This window comes from Rhinatrema bivittatum, chromosome 2 (genome assembly GCF_901001135.1).
Source record: "Rhinatrema bivittatum chromosome 2, aRhiBiv1.1, whole genome shotgun sequence".
In the NCBI taxonomy this organism is placed as follows: domain Eukaryota; kingdom Metazoa; phylum Chordata; class Amphibia; order Gymnophiona; family Rhinatrematidae; genus Rhinatrema; species Rhinatrema bivittatum.
The window spans coordinates 36,183,820-36,202,838 of NC_042616.1; the positions used below are offsets into that span (position 1 = coordinate 36,183,820).

The 19,019-nt window shown below is 44.1% G+C and overlaps 1 protein-coding gene across 1 annotated transcript; it reads right to left on the reverse strand.

Annotated features, from left to right (window-relative positions):
* On the reverse strand, nucleotides 1-16,348 carry LOC115083821 (zinc finger protein OZF-like). The gene is made up of 3 exons (XM_029587843.1): nucleotides 16,054-16,348; nucleotides 14,935-15,061; nucleotides 1-2,364 (listed from the first exon to the last, which is right to left on the reverse strand). The coding sequence occupies exons 1-3, from the start codon at nucleotides 16,075-16,077 to the stop codon at nucleotides 1,070-1,072; spliced, it is 1,446 nt and encodes a 481-aa protein (XP_029443703.1). The 5' UTR covers nucleotides 16,078-16,348; the 3' UTR covers nucleotides 1-1,069.
* Nucleotides 16,349-19,019: the final 2,671 nt, after the last annotated feature.

Below are 19,019 nucleotides of genomic sequence, written 5' to 3' on the forward strand. Positions count from 1 at the left end.
CCAATATGCACAATATAATTCTATCTTATGAACAAATTTCAATATCTTGAAAATCACCACTCTAGGCACCTAGTTGGCTTGCCGCATTTGCCCCAACAGATGTCTGCGTTCAATTCTCAGCAGGCCATGCAAAAGTATTAGGCCCAATTTTCGAGGTAGCCATGTTTCTAAAAACGGTATCAGCTCCTGGTCTAAAATCAACTCTGGAACCCCCACTAGTCTGAAATTGTTTCTTCTCGATCAATTTTCCAAGTCTTCGATCTTATCCAGCAAAACTTGGTTGGAAGCTTGATTTGTGGTGAGAGTGGATTCAAGAGTTTGAACACAATTTTTAAAATCAGATATATGATTCTGTGCTTCACCAAATTGCTGTTTAAAATATTAATATCTTCTATTTGAGTGAAATGTTTGTTAAATTTCTCTTCCAAAACTTGTGTAACTACCATGGCTACCACCAATGAAGAGAAAGGAGAACAGCTGTTTCATTGTGGGATCTGCCATCTTGGCCTCGGTTTGCTTTGACTGCTCCCTCTCCTCCCACGGAGTTTTCGTGTGCTTAGACTGCTGCAATAATATTCTCCACTCGATCAACGAGATGGCACAGAGAAGCAAGGCTCAGAGTGCAATTTTTAAGAAGGTAAAAAAAAAAGCATGGAGGGAGTGTACACTCTGAGAAGAGCTAGAACACATACTGTATAGATGCATCCTGTATAGAGTATCACATGACCAAATAGGCACTGTTTTATTCTGGGTGATGTGCAGCCAGTATAGATTTATCTTTTTCTTCTTTACATATTTAAATAGTAGTGGTCACCTTGCTGAGACTTGGTCTAGATGTTTTACAATGAGGTCATCAAGTAACACTACCCACACTTAGTGAGAAAATTTTACACTGTTCAAATATTCTCCATCCCTCAGACCACCAACGCTCTCTTAGGTGATCTAGAATATCTTTCTTCAAACTAAAGCTTTTTCCATATTCCTTGCATAGAAAGGGACACATTCCAGTTTGGATTCCCTAGTGCTTTACAAGGCTTTCCTTCCGAATAAAGCTTTTCACACATTCATTTCATAGAAATGGTCTCTCTTTAGAATAAGGTCTCTCTCCAGAGTGGATTCTCACGTGCTTTACAAGATTTCTCTTCCTAATAAAGCTTTTCCCACATTCAGCACATGGAAAGGGTCTTTCACCAGAATGGATTTTCAGGTGCGCTACCAGATTTCCCTTTAAACTAAAGCTTTTCCCACATTCACTGCATGGAAAGGGTCTATTTCCAGAGTGGATATTCAGGTGCGCTACAAGATTTCCCTTTAGACTAAAGCTTTTCCCACATTCACTGCATGGAAAGGGTCTTTTCCCAGAATGAATTTGTAGGTGCCGTATAAGAGCTCCCTTCTGACTGAAGCTTTTCCCACATTCAGTACATGGAAATGGTCTCTCTCCAGAGTGAATTCTCAGGTGCTCTACAAGAGTTCTCTTCTGACGAAAGCTTTTCCCACATTCAGCACATGGAAAGGGTCTCTCTTCAGTATGAGTTCTTGGGTGTTCTGTAAGATTTCCTCTCTCATTGAAGCTTTTCCCACATTTCCTGTTTGGGAAGGAACTTTCTCCTATATGAATTCTCTGGTGTATCTGAAGATCTTCATTCCTAATAAAGTTTGTTCCACATTTAGTGCATGAATAAGGTCCCTCTCCAGTGTGAATTCTCAGGTGTTTTGAAAGAGATTCCTTCTCCTTGGAGCTTTTCCCAAATTCAGTGCATGAAAAGGATCCCTCTCTAATGTGCATTCTTGGACGTTGTGTAAGATGTCCTTTCAGAATTAAACTGCATGAAAAATCTCCCTTTCCTGGGTGATTTCTCTTAGAGATTACCTGGTCTGGTTTGTGAAAGAAGTATTTCCCATTGTCACCATAGAGAAATGGTCTATCATGATTAGTATGGATTGTGTGGTGTACTGGAAGAGACTCCTTCTGACTGAGGTTCTTGTCACAGTCTGTACGTGTATGTGGTCTTTCTCCTCCATGAACTCCATCTTGTGACTTTAGAGTTCTCTGATCCATGTAGCAGTTTCCACATTCATTACACACACACTGTTCTCCTGGTCTCTGGTTTCTCTGCTGTCCCATCATGTGAGGGATATCACTGGCACTTTGCTCACAGGGGGTCACATTCTGAGTGGAGTCTCTTGTTGGGTTTCTTAGTCCTTCCTCTGGTTTATATTGGGTCCAGCAGTTTTTCTCCCAGTCACAACATGGACAGGTGTTCCCGCCATCTTTCTCTGACACAGTTTTACTCAATTCCAGATGTTTACTGTGCTCCTCAGGATGTCTCTCCTCATTCCTTCTCTTGGACTCAGTGATTTCTGGATAAGAAAATAAAGAACAGATATTACTTGATGTGAGGGAGACTCACAGTGACAATGGTCAGGGTTTTCCCAGCATGGACAGATCTTAGAGCAGCTGTTCTCAAGGGCCGCCGATAGGTCTGCTGTTTAGGGCATCCCCAATGAACATTCATCAGAGCTACTTGCATTACACATGATCTAAGATCAATCTATATGCATAGCTTGCTTACCCTAAATACCAGGCAGGTCTGCGGGTTTTGAGGGATCCCTGCTTAAAGGGAACAGAAAAGTTATAACAGCTAACATCCCCTCTTCTCTGCACCACTTCAAGTAATGATTCAGTGCTTCAGCACAATGTTAAAGAACACTTCCCCCTTTCATTCTTTACTGATCTATTGTCCCAGCATGGTGTTAGGGACACTCTTCCCTCTGAACCAGTACTGATCCAGTATCCCAACATGGTGTTTGGGTACTCTCTCTTTGCACTGGTAGCACAGAACCAGCATGGACATTCCTGTCTCCACATCGGAACGTTTTACATGAATGCTTTGACCATAAACTAAATATAACTATTCATTTGTATCAAGTTGGCAATAAAATGGTGGCCCTCCCTGGAGAACATCCTCATATGGTGGGGACCACTCACCTAACTGCCCCACCTATCCTCCATGTTTTAACTGGACTCTGCCTCACTGTGATTATGGTGGGAGGCAACAGTTCAGTACAATCCATTTGTCAGTTGTGTCCTGCGGAGGCTGGAAATCCCATCCAAGAGACATGTTCCACGGGTTATGGGCACATTCTCAGATGTACTGGTAATTATACCTCTAACCCACAAGATGAATATACCCCTTTCCCCATGTTACTGCTTGACAAGGCTTACATCGAAGCCAAGGTGTTGGGCCTCCCTGTTGCCCACAGAGGAAACTTTCAAAGTTACTGTATCTTTCCCAGAGAAGATTAGGAATGTGCATTACTTCATAAATTAATTGCTTGCTATTGTCAAGAAACTATTTAAAAACCTGCACACACACCATGTCATTTTGAAGTCAGTCTTCTGAGTAACTGCTCTCCAGTATATCTGATCTAAGGACTTGTTTTTTGTTGCAAGCAGGCTAAGAAAAACAGCATATTTTCCCAGAACTTATAGGTCTTATATCAGTGATTTATCTGCTTCATTACTCTCTATTGAGGCGTACTATTCTTCTGCAAGCTAACTACTGCTTAAAATAAGTTCACACTTGCACATCAAAATAAAGAGGTAACTAAAAAGAATTGCATGTCTACGTGTATGCTGTTGTGCTTTTGATCATTTTTTCTCATAACAACATAGAGGGTACCAAGCTGTATGAATACTGCACCAATTCCTAGAGTATGGAGATAAGAGACAGTCTTCTCTCATAATCTGCATACAATTAATGCCCCAGATTGTTATGGAAGTGACTTTTCCTTCTAATTTGCTACTGCCCAGCACCCCAGCATATAACGTTTTGAGATCGTTCTGTCTAATACTGAACAAATTCTCCAGCATAGGGATGGATATATCCCGGGTGCCAGTTTTCCTAGAAATGGTGCCTGGCAGTAGCCCGGGCCCAAGAGGATGCACCTTAGCTGGCCAGCGGCCGGCCTTCTGCCACCAGCTCACATATTAATGAAGAGGCTGGGGGGGGGGGGGAAGGAGGAAGAACAGAACAAACAGAAGAGGGTGGAGGGAGGAAAGAAGAAGAAAAGAGGCTGGAAGAAAGGGAGAGCAAAGAAAGGAAAAAAGGAAATCTCCCCCCCCCCCCCAAAAAAAACAAATATACAAAATGCTAAAATGTAAGGAAAAAAAGTGCCTGGCTCTTGAAAAGATTCTGGCTGGCACTAAGTTTCCTAAATATGCTTTCACCCTGCCCCAGGATTATGTTGTGACCAGTCTTCTTAAGTAGTAAATCATAAGGAATCAGGGCCAGCCCAGTGGCTCAGTGTTAGTGCTGTGCACTGCCATGGCATAGCTGGAAACTCTCTGGATTTCACCTGGAAAGACCAGGAAATTGCATCACCTGCCAGGTCTCGCTGGAAACACTAGGAAGCTCCAAGCCAGCCGCTCCCCTTCATAAAGCTCGCAATGAACAGGAGGGGAGGGGACGGAGATGGGATAAGAGCAACTGTTTTCTGCTTGGCAGTTTCTGCTTCTGCATCAGCCTGCTCCTTGTTTCTCAGAAAGCCTGAAAGTTACAGGAGAAGAGGAGTGAGCCTGAAGCACACCCTGCAGGTGGCATGTGGGGAGAAACTGGAACAGATACAGCTCAGTCTGCAGATATGAGGTTCCAGAACTTGGGATTCAGCTAATGGTAGAGTGAGGAAGCACAAGGCAGGGAGCTGAGTTTTATAAAAGATAGGCAGGGAAGGAGAGTGTTGGGCTCATTCCTGGAAGGGAGGGACAGAGACCGTCGATTAATAGGGGGTGGGAGTGGGGAAGAGAGAAAACTGATATCTCCCTTCCCTTACAAATCAACAGCAATGTCACTGTGACATGTGGAGAAAGATTGGAACCATTTTGCAAGCTCCTCTTAAAATTTCTCACAATCCTCTTGTGATTTAACAACTTTGAATAATTTTGTGTCTTTGGAAAATTTTATCACCTCACTCATTATTCCCATTTTCAGGTTATTCAATTGAAGGAAAGGACAGTGAACTATCTACATTCAGGAGGGTTGCTGGACCCAAGGCAGCATAGATTCACCAAGGGAAAGTCCTGTCAGACAAATCTAATAGATTTTTTTGATTGGGTGACTAGAGAATTGGATTGAGGAGAAGCGCTCAATGTGATCTACTTGGTTTTCAGCAAAGCTTTTGATATGGTCACGCATAGGAGGCTTGTGAATAAAATGAGAAGCTTGGGAGTGAGCGCCACGGTGGTGGTGTGGAATACAAACTTGTTGACTGATAGGAGACAATGTTTAATGGTAAATGGAACCTACTCTGAAGAGAGATTAATGTTAAGTGGAGTGCCAGAGGAATTGGTGTTGGGACCAGCTCTGTGCAATATCATTGCGGAAAGAATAGAAGGTAAAGTTTGTCTATTTGCAGATGATACTAAGATCTGCAACAGAGTGGACACGTCGGAAGGTGTAGAGAGAATGAAAAGTGATTTAAGAAAGCTTGAAGAGTGGTTGAAGATTTGACAGCTGACACTGAATGCCAAGAAGTGCCAAAAAGTGTATATGATGGGAAGGTGAAAGACTGATGTGCACAGTCCAAGAGAGAGATCTTGGAGTAATAGTGTCTGGCGATCTGAAAATAGTGACAAGGCGAAAGCTAAAGCCAGAAGAATGCAGGGCTGCATAGAAAGAGGAATAACCAGTAAGAAAAAGGAGGTGGATAATGCCCTTGAACAGGTCCTTGGTGAGGCCTCATCTGGAGGACTGTGTTCAGTTCTAGAGCCTGTATCTCAAAAAGGATAGAGGTGGTCCAAAGAAGGGCACCTATCCCCTTCATTCCCCATTCTCTTCTCTAGCTGAAGAATTGTTTCACTTTGGCATTCTTGTGTGTCACCATCAGATCCCATTGGTGTTGCCTCTATTTGTCCACTATTAATTGAAGGCCACTTCTGCCAGTACCATTCCCCTGCATCTAGCCTCTGGTGACTCAGGAAATAGACCTGTACTTTGTCGACTCTTGCTATGAAGGTAGTTGAGATTCCCAAAAGATGATTCTCTGCTCATTTTACTAGAAGGGCCGCTTCTCTCATCACCTGCTGACTCCTTGTCCTTCTTTGACTGTTCACATAAGCCACTGCTGTGGCATTATCCAAAAATAGTTTGGTAGGAAGCTCACTCAGGCCAGTCTGATTGCTCTGGTCTCCAACTAATTCATTGAGTATGATCCCACCAGTTGAGACCAGTGTCTCTGAGCCACCAGTGTGCTCCCCATCCTGATCTACTCACATCTGACATTACCATGATCCTCTGTGGGAGCTCCAGACTGGTTCCTTTACCAGGTTGGTCTTGACTAACCACCATTTTAGGCTCCTCCTGGCCTATCCTTTCATGGGAAGTTCTCTCTCAAATTCCTGACTTTGTAGGGATCACCTGCAAAGGTTTCATATGGGCCCTTGCCAAGGTACTGTTTCCATTGGCACTGCCATTGATCCCAAAACCAGCAAAAATGTCCATTCTTGAAGGGTTGGCAAATTCAACACCCACCTTATTTGCCCCTGTAGTTTGTGTACTCTCTCATCTGTTAGAAACAGTCTTCCTTTCCTTGTGCTGAACCAGGCCCTGAGATACACTAGTGTTTGGGAAGGGCGACGTAACGTTTGGCTGGCTGTGGGAAAACACCACGACTGACCGCTCTCACTGCCAACACCACCGGCCTGCTACAATGCCATTTCTCCTTCACCGTGGCATGGATGCCGCCACTCCCACACGTGCCCATAAGCATGAGCACATGCAAACTCCTCCTGTTTTGAAGTCCAGGACCTATTGGTCTACTGTAATGTGGGCCAACTCCTCATAGAAGCACTGTAGCTGCCCTTCAACCAGCGAAAGCAAGGAATGGGCCTGCAAACTGTCATTGTGGGCCCTTACTGTGCTGTGCTTGGCTTTCCAAAAGGGCCACTCAACTTAGAGGATCAGACTCCTGTGTGTTCTGGAGTCTAATTAGTTTGTACTACCTGCTATCCTTCAGCCATTGCCTTGACACTCCTTCCCAGATGGACATCCTGAATCTATCTTCTGGCAGTCTCTGGATTTTGGACTCTCCCATATCCTTTACCGGCTTCTCTAATTCCTCTCCAAACAATAACCTACCTTTGAATGCGTGTTTACTTAATCTGGCTTTGGCGACTGAATCTATTGCCCAGTTCCTTAGCCATAGCAAGTGCCTGGCGGAGACTATGAGGTATCTGTGAAAGGCCTTTCAGGAACTCAAAGAGGCATTTCTTCAAGAGCCGTGCTTACGCCACCCAGATTCTCGACGACCCTTCATCGTAGAGGTGGATGCTTCTGTCGTCGGGGTTGGTGCTGTCCTTAGCCAACATACTGACAACCACATCTTACATCCCTGCTCGTTTTTTCTCGACGCTTTCCCCTGCTGAGCAAAACTACGGGATTGGAGACAAGGAGTTATTGGCGATTAAATTGGCATTCGAGGAATGGCGTCCATGGTTCGATGGTGCACAACATCAAATCACGGTTTACACAGACCACGAAAACCTCGAATACTTACGTCATGCGCAATGCCTGAATCATAGGCAGGCCCACTGGTCTCTATTTTTTAATCGCTTCGACTTCCTCTTGCGATACCGTCCCGCGGACAAGAACACCCGCGCTAACGCACTCTCCCGTTCTTTTTCCATGGAAGATGTACCTGATACTCCGCGTCACATCATTGACCCTACAAGAGTACTCCTCTCTGCTACCCACACGGTAGCTGGGAAGACGGTTTTTCCCCAAGCACTCAGGAAAAAGATCCTCAGAAGGGGGCATGACTCTCTGCTCGGTCATCCTGGACAAGCCAGAACGCTTTCCACTCTGCAAAGGTTCTACTGGTGGCCCACCATGAAGAAAGATGTCCAGACCTAGGTAGAGTCGTGTCCTACATGTGCTCAACAAAAATTACTGATCGGTCATCCCTGGGGACTTCTTCAGCCACTCCCCGCACCTAGCGAACCGTGGATGCATATAGCCATGGATTTCATTGTTGACTTACTCATGGCCAATGGCAACAATACCATCTGGGGCACTGTGGACCGCTGTTCAAAGATGGCTCATTTCGTGGCACTACCCGGGTTACCTTCAGCTCCTGAATTAGCAAAGCTTTTCACCCACCATGTCTTTCGCCTTCATGGCCTGCCAAGACACATCCTCTCCATCTGAGGGGTCCAATTTACAGCAAAATTCTGGAGATCCCTCTGCAAACAATTTGACATCTCCCTGGATCTCACATCAGCTTACCATCTGCAGGCCAATGGACAGACCGAGAGGATGAACTGTACACTAAAACAGTTTCTCTGGGCATACGTTAACTCCAGACAGAGTGTCTGGTCCGAGTTGCTTCCCTGGGCCAAATCTGCATTAAATTCATACCAGTCTGCTTCAACCGGATCTTCACCTTTCCATCTTGTTTCAGGAATTACCTAGTCGTGCGCATGGGCCAACTTTCTACACGAAATGGCGGGAACCTCGGGAGCGTTCCTTCCGGATGACGTCATACATTTGTTATACTTAAGCTGGTTGGCCCTTTGGTTTGACGAGTTAGCAAGGAGTTTCCTCGTTGCTGAATTCCGCTCCATCCTTGGACTTCTGGTTCCAGACTCTACACTTGGCATGAGACACTCTGGGTACCTGCTCCTTGGGGGCCCTTCCTTGTCTCTGGCTATCCTGCTCCTCGGAGGACCTTCCTGCCTTGGACCTCTATCTGTCCCGCTCCCCAGGACCTCTCCTGGAACTACCTCCTGTGAGTACCTTACCACTACGGACTTCAACTATACCAAGCCTCATTGTGGGATCATCTTCGGTGTACCCCGTGCCACTACCGCATCATCCCAGGAGGAACCATTCTGGTATACCCTGCGCTGCAAGTCATTACCAAACCACCGCTCCAGGACCCTCATAGGGGATCCTGCACTTCGGACTACCATCTCATTACCACTACTGAGACACCTCTCCGGCGTATCCCGCTCTGCGGGCCACTATCGGATTTGCACGTCTGAGGTATCACCCTTGGGTATACCCCTCTGCTCAGAACTATACTTTTACTGCACCTCCCGCTCCGCGGGCTGTGCCTTTCTCTTCTCTTAATAAAGACTCTATTCCACAGCTGTGTCTGACACCACTGAGACCGCGCCTACTGACAGTGAGGCTCACAGGGCTCCTCCCTGTGGGCAGACACACCTCTCACCTCGGCCCAGGGTTCACACTCTTACAAGTCATAACAATAAGAAGTTGCCATACTGGGTCAGACCGAGTGTCCATCAAGCCCAGCATCCTGTTTCCAACAGTGGCCAATCCAGGTTACAAGTACCTGGCAAGTGCCCAAACATTAAATAGATCCCATGCTACTGATGCCAGTAATAGCAGTGGCTATTCCCCAAACGTTTTTTAAACCCAGCTACACTAACTGCCTTAACCATATCCTCCATGAACAAATTTCAGAGCTTAATTGCGCACTGAATGAAAAATAATTTTCTCTGATTTGTTTTAAATAACCGATTCACATTTACCTGTTCTAGTCCTCTCATGATTTTTGTTTTTAATAATTGAAAATGTTTATTGGATGACATGATATAAACACATATAAAAGAGCATAAGATGCATGTAAATGCAACCATTTTCCTCTCAGGTATACATAAAAATCAACCCCCCACCCCCACAGAGCATGACAAGATCATCACTTACATAGAAGAAAACTAGAACAACTGCACAATACAGCATATGATATGATAAGCAGCATTACCTAAAACGCAGTAACTTAGAAAACAAAACAAGATCATACAGTAAGTACAAACAGAAGAGAAAACCTAAAAAATGAATGAAGGAAGGAATAAAGGAATAACATCAGCCAGGAGCACTGAGCCCCATAATACTGCTCAATCATAGGTTCTAAGCCATGTTATAGAAGGATCCCAAGTTGCCTTGAACGTCTGACAATTGGATGTGCCATAAAGCAGTTAAGCGAGCTAACCGAATAATATCCATATAGGCGGTGAGTCCCCCTCAAGACTGAAGGAACCTCCACCTGTTTCCGAAAAGTGGCTAACTCACAACGGGCCGTGAGGATCACTTGTTGGAAAAAACGCTTATTCATATTAGATAGAAGATTAAGTAAGGCATGACAATGCTTATTCATATTGGATAGAAGATTAAGTAAGGCATGACAAGGATCAACAGTGACCTTCACCCCTACTAATTGCGAAAACCATTCCGTAATTTGCTTCCAAAAGAAAACTATCTTCTCATATTGCCACCATATATAGAAAAAAGTGCCAATGCCACCAGTTTCTCCAGCAAATATCCGAAACATTGGGGAATAAACGGTGCACTCGGGCTGGTGTCAAGTGCCATCGATATAGTAATTTATAGCAATTCTCTTGTAGGTTGACTGATATAGAGCACTTGCCAGCATACAAGAAGACGGAATCCCGGTCCTCAATACTCAAAGGATGCCCCAAATCTGTGCCCCAATCACGTAAATGTTTAAAGGGTTCATTTAGTCAGCCATTAAGAAGATTATTTCAAAAAAGCGCTAAAACACTACTTTTTCAAACTAGCTTTCTCAGATCTGTGTTAATAACCTTCTTCAAAAGCTCGATTTACTCATTTTCATCTCTTTATCATCTTACATTATTTTAAAATTAGATGTTGTTGTGCCTAGGTCGTTCTTTTATATTATTTATTTTATGTTCATTTACCAATTATGCATGCTTTAATTTGTAACCTGCCCCGAACGTTGGAGGGCGCAGGAAATAAATACTTTTAAATAAATAAATACATAAATTTATAATTTGGGAAATCAGGCCACATAAGGTATCTGCTTATTGGAAATAGGTCTCAAACAGAGATCTGGTCCGGCGAAGGCTATCTGCTCTCAGCTAAGAATCTATAAAATGTTTAAGCTGTGCATAAGCTAATAAGTCCACATGCCGCAAGCCGTATTTATCTCTATCAGCATCAGCAGTCAAAAAAATTACCCTAACAAAAAAGATGTTCACTGTGAAAAATACCTGGCCACGTAGCAAATACCTTGGAACACAATCCTTCTGGAAAGGTGGTATTGTGAAAAGGATGAGTGAGATAGAAATAAGAGCTATTACCAACCAATAGGGACCTCCATCGAGACCATACCCCCATGCTAACTTGTAAGGTAAATGGGAAACATGATAGCGGTCTCCAAAAGGATTTAGGTTGCTACGGCAAGGCAGATAAAGGCATCATGCCTTTATTCAGCTTGGAGAAGAAACGGCTGAGGGGGGATATGATAGAGGTGTTTAAAATCATGAGAGGTCTAGAACGGGTAGATGTAAACTGGTTATTTACTCTTTCAGATGGTAGAAGGACTAGGGGGCACTCCATGAAGTTAGCATGGGGCACATTTAAAACTAATCGGAGAAAGTTCTTTTTTACTCAACGCACAATTAAACTCTGGAATTTGTTGCCAGAGGATGTGGTTAGTGCAGTTAGTATAGCTGTGTTTAAAAAAGGATTAGATAAGTTCTTGGAGGAGAAGTCCATTACCTGCTATTAATTGAGTTGACTTAGAAAATAACCACTGCTATTACTAGCAACGGTAACGTGGAATAGACTTAGTTTTTGGGTATTTGCCAGGTTCTTGTGGCCTGGATTGGCCTCTGTTGGAAACAGGATTCTGGGCTTGATGGACCCTTGGTCTGACCCAGCATGGCATGTTATGTCTACTAAAGCTTGTTCTAACAGAACCCATTGCTTCACAGAGTTCTTCCTATGCATATCAATCGGTGCCCTCAACTGGGAGGTACCAAAATACCAAGATAAATTGGGGACTCCAAGACCTCCCCACAATTTCGGTTGAAAAAGAATTAGCCGAGCTACCCTCAGGGGACGCTTCCACCAAATGAAATCATAAATTTTTTTTTTCTTTTTGTCAAGAATGTAATATTGCAGTAGAAAGAAAAATGGGAAGAGTAGAAAACAAATAGAGAAATTGGGGTAGGGTATTCATTTTAACTACAGCTATGCGACCCACGTCTCTATCAGTAATGGAATACCAGAGTCCACACAAGCCACTATAATTACCTCTTTAAACCAGAACACCACTGTAGTTCTGGTGGCTGCCTCACCTTTCCACACTTCACTATGTAGGATAAAAAGATAGTAAGACTTCCTGAAAGTGCTAGTCACCTGGAGATATCTTAAAAGAGGTCTCTTCACATCCAAGGGGTGAAAAAGTGTATAGTCTTCTGAATCTACCTGCCTGAAATGAAGGCAAAGAAACTGATTCAAATGGAAATCTGAAACTGGGTGTATTTGGACCCTATCCTTTCTAATCAATAAGAAAGGCTCCCTACACGAAAGCACTTGCAACTCCAATATCCTCCTAGCTGAACAAAGACAGTCTTCAAGGTAAGCAGTTTCAAGAAAATAGTCTTAACAGCAAACTGCGAGCCCACCAAAACTAAGTTCAGATCCCAAAGCAGAACCAGAATCTGGAGCCGAGGTCTAAATATGCTTAACACCTCTCCGAAACCAAGAGACATCCGGATGAGAAGACAGCGGCTTTCTTTGTATTTGTCCTCCATAACAAGCGAGAGCCGCCACCTGTACCTTTAGGGTATTAAGAGCAAAGCCCTTAGAAAGGCCTTCATGCAAAAAAATCCAGAATTAATGGGAGTGGTGCATTCCCAGGAATACACTGACATCCAGAGCGCCAATCCTCGGAAATTCTTCAAATACGCACATAAGTCAAGGAAGTGGAGAACTTTCTGCCCTTTAGGAGCGAAGCCACCGCCGCCTGAGAATAACCTTTCTTCACTATTCGTGTCCTCTCAAGGACCAACCCATGAGATGAAAGCGGTCCATATCCTCATGAAAACATGGAACCTGGCAAAGTAACTCCTTGTGAGAAGCAGGCCTTAGAGAGCTGCTGCTGCCCAGCAGATGCCTGAGATCCATATACCACGGTTGACGAGACCAACTTGGAGCAACCAATATCAACAGCCCTGGATGACTTACAATCTTCTGAAGTTCTCTGCCTATCATGTTCCCAGGGTTGATGCTTGTAGGTTCATAGTATCCATATACCCTACAGCAAAACCAGGGGGATGTAGGTAGCCATTAGCTTCAGCAGCTGTTTAGATTATTATAGTAATGTTTGGAGATAAGATATGGGGGATGGGAGAGCCTATTAATTGAATTAAGTTTGGAGTGCTTTCATGCTCATCTACCTAATGGGCCAATTCAGTACAGCCGGCATTTGGATGCGCGTTTTGGACGCGCTAGCTTTACCCCTTATTCAGTAAGGGGTAATAGCACGTCTGAAACGCGCGTCCAACCCCCCCCCCCCCCCCGAACCTAATAGCGCCCGCAACATGCAAATGCATGTTGATGGCTCTATTAGGTATTCCTGCGCGATTCAGAAAACAAAATGTGCAGCCAAGCCGTACATTTTGCTTTCAGAAATTAGTGCCTACCCAAACTTAGGCGCTAATTTCTCCGGGCAGCGGGAAAGTGCACAGAAAAGCAGTAAAAACTGCTTTTCTGTGCACCCTCCGACTTAATATCATGGCAATATTAAGTTGGAGGCCTCGAAAGTTTAAAAAAGTAAAAAATTAAAAAAAATTTTTTTAAATGGTCCAGTGGCTGTCGGGTCGAAAACCGGACGCTCAATTTTGCCAGTGTCCGGTTTCCAAGCCCATAGCTGTCAGCCGGCAAAATTGAGCATCGGCTATCAAACCCGCTGACAGCTGCCGCTCCTGTCAAAAAAGAGGCGTTAGGGATGTGCTAGTGTCCCTAGCGCTTCTTTTTACCGCCGGGCCTAATTTAAATAAATTAACTTACTGTATCGCATGCACAGGAGAGTGTCCTGTGTGCGCGCTGGAAGAGTGGGCGTTCGCCAGCTCTCCCACGTTTTTACTGTATCGGCCCTTAAGACAGGATGAGAACAAGAACTGACTTGGATAAAGTGCGATATCCTACAACTAGTCAAGCTTTCATGACTGACAGCTTCGTTTTCAAAGTCTTGTGAGAATGCCAAAGAAATTTGGGCTTTGTGTGGCTAACACTCTTCAAGGGCCAAGAAGTGCCGGAAGTGATCATCTGTTCTGGGGACAGCGGAAACAAAGGGAGGGAAGATGGGAAGAGCAAGAGCTGACAGTAGTGCAATCAGTGGGCCAGATTGTGAGATAGAGACCGTATGTTGGACAAGCCTGCTCTCTCCATTTATCTCTAGCGCTACCTCTCCCTCATCTATTTTCTTACTTAATTTCCTTCTTTATCTACCTCCAATTTTCCCTCTTGCTTATATATTTCCTCATCTTTTTCTTTTTCTCTCTCTTCTGTAGCTGCTGTTTATTCACATATTGCTCCTGTTGGCTTTATCCAATTTTTCTGTCTTCCCCTATTCTTATGATCTGCTCCTCCCATTACCTCCTCTGACCTACTCCTATTTTTTCCTAAGATTTCTCAATCTGTCTTTTCTCCACTTGTCTTGTTCGCTCTCCATCACCACTAAAATATTTCCTTTTCTCATTTTCTTTCCATGACCCCTTCAGTTGTGTAGTTTAATACACCCTCCAATCTTCCTCCTGCCCTCTCACATTCCCTTCACTTTCTCCCATTTCCCTATGCATTCAATCTTCTCCTCTAGCCTACTTCTGACCTGCTCACCCTTTTCTCTCCCTCCTTTTAGCCTCAGTCACCCACCCTCTTGTTTTCTCTCTTTCTGGTCATGTTTTCATTCATTCCTCTCTCTCTCAAGCTTTTACATTGGAAAATATCACAGAAAAAGCCTTGTTTGTAGCAAACTGCAATAACAAAGGCTTTCACTAAGATTACAACCAAATGATATTCTGTTCTTCCTACTGCCTGGTATTCTTTTCTGAAAAAAAAAATATATATACAATAGTCTTACCTAGTGAGCTCAGCATCTGATAATTCTCCTTCATCACATCCTTGTAAAGCTCCTTTTGCCATTTTTCTAAATACTTCCACTCCTCCTGGGAGAAATAAATGGTGATGTCCTCAAAGGTTACTGGGACCTGAAACACAAAGCATATAATGCAGAGTCATATCACAAAGTCCTAGAGAAGAATTATATTTTAGGAGATCTTTCAGTGCTCTGGATCAGCAGGGCAAGGGGAAAGGTTCCTCTCAGGCTAATTTTAAAATGACAGCTCGTGTACCCATACATGCGCATATCGGCACGAGTAGAGATATACTACAATTTTAAATCATGCACGCACTTGCATGCGCATGTTTTAAAATACTCCTGTGTGTAAGCATGTGCCTAATCTTAAGAGATTGTTCAAGAAAACATACTTTGCACATCTTTCCTAGACACTTTCGGGCTTTATGTGCATATTTAGCTGGATTTTAAAACATGCTTGTGCGAGGGCCAACCCAGTTTTTCCAATTAGTCCCCCAGTTTGCCTAGTTAATATTGAGGTCATCAAGACCCATCTGGTTCTTCATCCTGCATGCCCCCAGTTGACCCATAACCTTCACCCTATCCTGTAAGCCCTAAAACTCAGACTTGCTCCTCATCAGGAGCAGCAATAAAGTTATGTGGCTAACATCGCAGTCTCTGGTTTTAAAATACGGAGTTAAGCGCGTAACTGTTGGCCCTGCCCTGAAACACCCATGCCCCACCCCTTTTCCACCTTATTTTTGAGGCACGCACATGTATATACGTGTATACTTCAAGGCTTTTAAAAATTTGCATTACTTCTGCATATGTGGGCATTTTTCCCATGAATAATGCTTTTAAAATCAACCTCTAAATGTATATAATTCACAATTACATAACATACAGTCCCAAAGTAGAATTATATGAACTTAAAACTAGTTACATATAGAATCAGGACACAAAATCTCGCTTTTGGGACTCCCTGATCTCTCGCCTTTCACTCAGGAGGGTTCTAAAGTATCTTTTCTGCATTCCACGACTGCTCCAGGTCCTATTAAAGTCAGGGCTGACTCTGTAGTGTTATACAGAGAAGAGAAAGTTGGGGGGAGGGGGGCAATCTCCTACCTGAGCAGAAGCTCCTGCAAGCATTTTCCTCTTTGCTTTTGCTGCTTTCAAGATTAGAAATTAATTGGGGGGCTCTTTCTCAGGCTGGGGAAAAGCTGAGTGTTTACATCTTGCAGTGCAAATCGGGGGCTGTTACAGGGGCAGGAGGAGGACAGAAGCTGAGAATTCGGGCTGCAGGTTTCTGATTTCCAGCTGTGAGTCTGCAAATGAAAAGACGAAGGAAGAAAATACTCTTTTGTGAGTCTGTCTCCAATACAGGACACTTCCTCTTCCTGCTCGGCACTGACTGATGACATCCATAGTGGAGAAGCCCTACATTGTGGTAACAGAGTGATGACATCACACAGAGGGCGGAGCTTCACCCACTGCTGGCACTGCAGGATCCTTGCTGCAATGAACGGTGGAAGAGTTTATTAAAATAGAGGGAATCGGTCTTGATAGTTAGAAATCAAAATGCTCATGGGGTCAGGATGACCAATTTGGAAGAAAAAGGAGGAAAGAATAGGAAAATAGCATGTAAATTGGTGAATAGGAGTGATAGAAGCATAACAGACAGGATAAGGATATTTCTTAAGATGCTACTTTGGAAATAGTTTAGTGCTGTTATTTTACATCTGATTATACATTTAAGATATGTAAAGGGAGAGTCCAGGAAACCGCGAAGAGTGTCAACAGTTCGGGGATGGCCCTTAAGGGGAGAAAGCCCAAGAGGGGACTTTTCCAAAAAATTGGTGGTCAAATTTTTTTTTTTTTTTATATACAAGTGGCACCAAATTAAACAATATTTCATTCATTTTTCTTTTTTGTTTCAAAAACGATATAGGCAACATCATAGACATTTCTTATCTAATTTCAAATAACAGCACATCTTTAAAAGTATGCAAGTAGTGTTTCCAGATTAAAAATACCAGATTGCAATCCCAAACATTACTGTGAGTCAAAACCAGTGCACTGAACTGCATTAGTTGGTACAGTACCCTGACATAAAAACAAGAATTTGCCATATGGGTCAGACTGAGGGTCCTTCAAACCCGGCATCCTATTTCCAACAGTGGCCAATCTAGGTTACAAGTTCTCAAAACAAATAATCCCATGCCGCTATCGTGCACTGATAAGTACGCTGCCCGTTCCCTCCGAGGCCGCTCCTTCCCCTCCCTTCCACCCCCCCCCCCCCCCGCACCTTCCCCTCCCTAACCCAACCCCCGGCCCTATCTAACCCCCCCCCCCCCCCACCTTTATTCGAAAAGTTACGCCTGCCTCCGGGCAGTAGTAACTTACGCGCGCCGGCTGTCTGCTGGCGCGGCAGGCCCCGACACAGGCCGCTGTGTTGGGGCACTTGGTCATGCCCCCAGACCATCCACATGCTCCCGAACACGCCCCTGAGCTGACACCTCGCCCCTAGCTATGCCCCTGACCGCCCCTTTTTGCAAGCCCTGGGACTTGTGCGCATCCCGGGGCTTGCGCGCGCCGCCGAGCCTATGCAAAATAGGCTCGGCGCACGCAGGGGCGTTTTAAAAGGGTTACGCGCGTACCTTATTCGCGTAACCCTTTTAAAATCCGGCCCTAAGTCTATTTGGTTAATGACAGTTCATAGACTTATCTTCCAGGAATGTATGCAAGTCTTTTTTAAATCCAGTTATACAAAGTGCCTTAACCATATGCTCAGGTGATGAATTCCAGAGCTTATTTGTTTGTTGAGTGAAAAAGAATTGTCTCCAATGTGTTTTAAATGTGCTACTTATTAACTCATAGAGTGTTTCCTTGTCTTCTTATTTTTTTAAAGCGTAAATAATTAAGTTACGTTTACCCTTTCTATTCCACTTATGATTTTATAGACCTTTATCATATCCCCCCTCAGCCGTCTCTTCTCTAAGATGAACAGCCCTAACCTCTTTAGCCTTTCCTCATAAAGGAGCCATTCCATCCTATTTATCATTTTGGTCACCCTTCTCTGTACCTTTACTAGTGCAACTATATCTATTTTGAGTTTTGGTGACCATGACTGTGCCCAGTACTCCAGGTGCGGCCTCACTATAGAGCAATCCAGAGGTATTATGATATTCTCCACTTTATTCTCCATTCCTTTCCTAATAATTCCTAACAGTCTCTTTGCTTTTTTGACTGCTGCTGCACACTGAACCAAGGGTTTCAAAGTATTGTCCATAATGTCGTCCAGATCCTTTTCCGGGTGGTAAATCCTAATGTAGCAGATGCCCTCCCCCAGTCCGCCCATCAGCTGTCACTGTCCCTGTACAGAACACACTTTAGAAGCAGTGATCCATACCCCTCAGTCCCTCCTACTTGGAGGATCTGGATTGCTTCTCTGCACCTTATTTATCCCAACCATTTTATTATACATTGAAGCAGAGCATGTTTTGGACGCACGTTCACAACCCCTTATTCTATAAGGGGATTAGTGCATCCAAAACGCGCATCCATCCCAATGCAAAACAGCGCTCATCACGTGCAAATGCATGTTGATGAGGCTATTAGCTAGCACCCCCGATCTAAAAAAACACGTGCGCCTGACGTGCACGTTAGCGCTCAAAATTTAACGCCAGCCCAGAGCTGTTAAGTTTTGAGGCACCCCGAGCCATGCTCAGAAGATTAGAAAATAGTTTTTTTTTGTGGTTCCTCCTACTTAATATTGTTGTGATACTAAGCAGGAGGAACCACAGAAAGCTGCAACCAAAAAATAACTTGACAGCAGTCAGGTTAGGAAAACGGATGCTCAGAAAATTGTGTCCGTTTTCTTTACCTGTGCACAGCCACTTCTCCTGGGCGCTCGATGGCATGGACGTGCTAGGGATGCGCAAATTACCCATTGGGATCAGTTTGAGGAAGCAAGTGAAGAGTAAGGATCACCCAGATGGAGTTTCTGTTAGAAGTGACACCTCGTCGTGCACTCCCTGCCAGAGATCCTTCTCCCACTAATTTACAGAGAGAGAGATTTTTAAGCCCGATAC